General features: G+C 61.2%; 1 protein-coding gene across 3 annotated transcripts in view; it reads left to right on the forward strand.

Moving 5' to 3' along the window:
* Positions 1-5,155, forward strand: part of CCDC85C (coiled-coil domain containing 85C) — an 84,568-nt gene that overhangs the window by 73,574 nt on the left and 5,839 nt on the right. For all 3 annotated transcript variants that reach the window (XM_019639271.1, XM_019639272.1, XM_019639273.1), the window contains one exon: positions 634-741. In XM_019639271.1, coding sequence (XP_019494816.1) covers positions 634-741 — 108 coding nt within the window. The remainder of the gene's footprint in view (positions 1-633; positions 742-5,155) is intronic.

Raw genomic sequence — 5,155 nt, forward strand, 5'->3', positions numbered from 1 at the left:
CTCTTCCTTCCTCCCTCCCCCTCCCTCCCTCCCTCCCTCCCTGCAGAGTACCACTGGGCATTAGCTATGAGCCCAGCTTGCACGGTTCCTGAGGGGACAGGGGTGAGACCCAGGGCCCACATGTCGGCGCTCCTGTCTGACGGTGGAGGCTAATGGGCACTGAGCAGAGCACCTATGGGAGGTGGGGGGACTCTCCTGTGGATATGGCCCCAGGGGCTGCAGAGGGGGTGTGGGGAATCCAAGTGGGGGATGCTAGCGCAGAGGCACGAAGGTCAAGGGCAGGAGAGCCCCCCCTCATTCACTCACCTGTTTAGTCAGCTCTTCAACCGACATGAGTGAAACACAGAGTGGGGAGCAAAAGGAAAGCTCGTGCTCCCACATGGATGGGGTGGCTCAGGGCTGCAGCGGGGTGAGGGGAGACGGGAGGCAGGGTGCACAGGCGGGGCCTCCAAGCAGGTGCCAGAGCCCTCCACAGCCATGAGGAGGGAGCAACTCGGCCTGGGTAGGAGTGTCTCATTCGTTCGGCGTGTGTGTGGGGGGCGGGGGCAGCCGTTCCAGGTCCTGATGGGCACAGTCCTTGGCTCCCTCTGCCTGGCCCCTCACCGCTGACCTCTCCCCGCCTCTCCTCCGCAGCAGGCAGGCTCTGGAGAGTACCGGACGCTGCGGAAAGGCTTCTCCCCGTACCACTCGGAGTCCCAGCTCGCCAGCCTGCCCCCTTCCTACCAGGACTCCCTGCAGAACGTAAGTGCCCCTCCCCGAGAGCCTCACTGTCCCGTGTGGACCTGGCACCTCTGGAATCCTTGGTCCACATTTCAGCGGAAGGGTCAGCCTCAGACTGGGTAACAACCTTCCTGGGCCCCTGGACAGTCTGTGGCCAAGCTGGGTTTGGGACCCTTGGCCTCTGTTCGAGCTGCTTCCAGGTCAGGGGAGGGCAACTAGTCAAGGCATGGCCTTCCTCATGCCCCTACCTTCTTCCCGCGCCAGCCCAGGAAGGGGCCTGGGGTCCTTGGCTGGCCCTCAGAGACTCCTAAGGGCCCATTATGGCCATTAAAGGTGGAGGACCAACTGTGGGTGACGTTACGGCAGCACAGGGCAGTGGCTCGTTGCCCAGGCCCGGCTTCCATGCCGCTGTGCAGCTCGGTAGCATGTGTCGCTCCTGGGACAGCGGGGAGAGGATGCTGGCTGGCACTGGGGCTTGGGGCGGGTCTGCGTGTGTGTACGTGGGGTCGCTACCCCAGGCCTTGGAGCTGAGGGTGGGGAGGAGCTCCTGTTTGTGGACCATGTACTGCAGTGACCCACAGGGGCCGCCAGGGCTCTCCTGGGCTCTGCCCGGCCCTGACGGGAAAGGGAGGGGGGCATGGTGCCCGAGCTCTGGGAAGTGGACGGCCAGCTCTGGACTGCTCCCTGGGAGTGAATGCCTCCATCATACCTGTGTGACTTCCTGTGTAGAATACATACATCTCTAGGGGCAGAGCACACATGAGTGAATGCCAGGGGCTGGATGTGGGCAGTGTGGAGGGATTGCTAATGGGTGCGGGGCTTCTTTTTGGAGTGATGAAAATGTTCTCTTGTGATGATGGCATGAGTCTGTGAATACACGAAAACCCAGGGTCCACGAAGCACTCACCCCTGAGCTCTAAGATGGCTGTAACAAGAACGGCCAGTTCATTGAGAGCAGGGGGCTCTCCACACACAAGCCCCACAGCAAGCCAAGGACCCTGACTGTCCCCATGGAACAGTTGGGCTGGGCTGGCCTGAGGTCACCCTGCAAGGTGGGCAGGTGGGCCTGGACTCTCCCCAGGGTCCTGGTCCTGCTGTCTCCCCTCCACCCCGGCCAGCGAGGACGGTCAGGGCGCCTCTGCAGAGCCTGGCTGGCCTTGGCGCTGGCAGACGTGGGTGGTGCAGCTCTGGCTGCCGGCCGGCCGAGCGTCTGCTGCTCTTCTGAGGCCCTCGCACCTTCTCCAGGAATGTAGCTGCTGACGCTGTGCAGGCAGCGAGGGCCGCTGACAGCAGATAATCCAAATATTTATCCAGGAGCCTGTGGCCAAACGAGGCTCCAGTTGTTTCATGAGGAAGGGCCCTGAGATGCTGGTGACGCCCGCAGGGGGGGCTCCTCCTCCATTCCCGCATTTCCCCCGCCCCCCCTCCTTCATTCTGATCGCCGGTGGGAACCCTCACGGCTAGCAGTCATGGCGTGCTGTGTCCTGAAGCACTTTACAGTTTGAAACTCTAAAGTGCTGTGCAACCTGGCTGGCTGCTGTGATGGGCCAGAGGAACCCAGGGCCCATGGGCGTGGGGTGGATCGCCAGGGTGCGTGCCAGTGGGGCCAGGGGCCAGCATGTGGTTCCTCTGAGGCTGAGGGCAGGTCCCTGGGGGGGGGTGGAGAGGGTCGGGGTGTCTTGCGGGAGGGGCACCCATGAAGGCTGCTGAGGTGCCTGGGCTGAGGTGGAGACTCAGAGGTCAGGATGGTCATAGGTACCAAGCCCTTGCCGGGCCCTGCAGAGCCTGTGCCTGGCTTGTGGGCCCCCGGGGCAGGTGAGGGGTTGTGTGGCAGGACCCTCTTTGCTTGGATGCTGCCGGGGGCGTAGGCTCTTCCACACCTGGGCATGTCCTCTGTAAGGCTGCCTGCAGGTCCCAGGGGATGGCAAGGGCAGACAGTCCACGAGTCAGAGGGAAACAGGTGACTCTGTGATGGGGACACGCCTTCTGTGCTGGGCTGGCTGTCCCCAACATCCCCACCCCCACACCTACCCACTTTCCCCACCCCCTGCCTACCTATGTCAGAGGCTGAGTGTCTACCAGGGCCCCCCCATCTTCTCCCCCACAAGGGTTGCTGGCCCAGGAGGCTGTGGGGCAGGGTGCAGGACTTCTGCCTTGGGCTGCAGGGGGACCCCGGCTGGACCCTGGACTCATGGAAGGAGCTGTCAGCAGAGGGAGGTGGTTTGTACCCATCAGCCTTCTGAGAGGAGGTCAAGGTTTTTGACGGCCCCCCAGGGAGGCTGGTCTCCCCACTTTGTTTTATCAACTGACTTTATTTTTCCGCATACAATTCAGTGATTTTTAGCGTATTCCCAGATTTGTGCAATCATCACAAGAGATCATTTCATCACTCCCCAAAGAAACCCTGTACCCTCCGCATTCTCCCTCCTCCCAGCTCTGGCAGCCACTAGTGGACGTTCTGCCCCTGCAGGCTTGCCAATTCTGGACATTTCACGTACGTGGCTTCTTTCGCAGCAGCAGTGTTTTTGAGGTCCAGCCGCATTGTGGCGTGGATCAGTGCTTTATTCCCTGTTCCCATCGAATCGTGTTCCACTGTGTGGAGGCAGTTTGTTTATCCGTTCACCATTGCTGTGCATTTGGGTTGTTTCCATGTTTTGCCTGCTGTGACTCGTGCTGCTGTGCACTCCTGGAGAGGTATTTGTGGGGACATAGGTTTTCAGCTCTTGGGTATAGGCTGGTCTCCCCACTTTGGGCATCAACCCTGGAGTCCCACAGACTCGGGTTCGAGGCTCATCGCATTGTTTCCTAGCTGTTTGGCTGTGGCAAGTCACCCAGCCTCACCCTCCTCACCTGTAAAACGCGGATGTGACAAGCTAGCGTCTGCCTAGAGCAGCGGTTCTCAACCTTCCTAATGCCGCGACCCCTTAATACAGCTCCTCATGCTGTGGTGACCCCCCAACCATAAAATTATTTTCCTTGCTACTCTATAACTGTAATTTTGCTACTGTTATGAATCGTAATGTAAATATCTTTTTGTTTTCCGATGGTCTTAGGCGACCCCTGTGAAAGGGTCATTCAACCCCCAAAGGGGTCGCGCCCCACAGGTTGAGAACCGCTGGCCTAGAGGGTTGTGCTAACCTGTCGGTGGGCTGAGGAAGCAGGCGGTGTCACGGACTCTGGTCTGTGGGCTGCCCCACCATGGGGAGGCCTTCCGGGTGAGCTGTGCTTGGGGAATGGCACAGAGGCACCAGTCCTGACTGTGTGTAATCACTCCTTGCACACAGTGTCCAGCGGTGGCTTCCTTTGCAGGATCCCGTGGCCATGCTCTCCCTGGCAGCCCAGTGAGGTGGGCCAGGAAAGGGCTGCATTGCACAGCCTTCCCCGGCCTCTCCTGGCTTCCCTCCTGCCTCTGCTCCAGGAATCGGCCCCCTTACTGAGCAGGCAGTTCAGGGAGCCCTGGGTACAGACAGGACATGAGTCCAGAGGTGGCAAGGGCCAGGCACTCTGGCAGTATGTGTGTGGCTGTCGCCCCCTCCTGGCCTGTGAGGGGAGCGCAGCCTTCTGCCTCATGTAGTGCACCTACGTGTGCAGCCTGCTTTCTGACCGCCGCCAGCTTCCTCCAGAGTCCCCAGATCTTTTTGGTTCCCCCACATGACAGACCTGGCCTGGGCACCAGGGACCTGGCAGCCTGGGCTGAAGTTAGGGAAATGGCCTTGGTCAGCGTCCCAGGGCTCTGCATACACCCTGGGACACAGGGACCCTTTCTGTTGTCCCGGCAAGGGAGCCGAGGGACAGAGTGGGTCGGGGGCCCTGCCGCAAGTCACAGCCAGCAGAGCCTTGCCCAAGCCCAGTTTTCCCTGAGCCCAGGGCCGTGGGGCCAGGCCTCCGTGGAGGCCCTGGAAGCAGGTCTAGGCCGGGCAGGCAGGTGGGGCGAGTGCAGGGGTGTTGGCTGCTGGGCAGAAGGTTCTGGGCCCTGATGGTCTCTGCACAGCACGGCCTGGATGGGCAGGATCTCAGGGCGCTGGCCCTTCGCCAAGCTCACCAAGCCTGCCTAGACGCTAGAGGAGTCATGGCGCCCACTGATGGGAAGGAAACAGACTCAGAGGGGGCAGACTCCAAGAACCCCAGCTTGGAGGGCTTATCCCTGGTCACGTGCTCACCAGCTCGCTGGGGCGTTCTTGATGATGTTTCTGCCTGGTTCCCCTTAGGCCCACGCCCAGCGTCTTCTGACCTCCTGACCCCTCTTGGCCCCAGGGGTTCCATCACCCAGGCCTTCTTGTCTGTGGGCTCCTTCAGTGGGACCCTGAGTCCCAGCGTCCCCCTGCAGCCTAAGCTGCTCGGCTCTCTGGCCACTTGAGCCAATGACCCTTGTGGGGAGAAACTGGGGGCCCTGGACAGGCACTTGGCCTCTGCCACAGGCGGGTAAGGTGCTGGG

This window comes from Hipposideros armiger, unplaced genomic scaffold, assembly GCF_001890085.2.
Source record: "Hipposideros armiger isolate ML-2016 unplaced genomic scaffold, ASM189008v1 scaffold_43, whole genome shotgun sequence".
Taxonomy (NCBI): domain Eukaryota; kingdom Metazoa; phylum Chordata; class Mammalia; order Chiroptera; family Hipposideridae; genus Hipposideros; species Hipposideros armiger.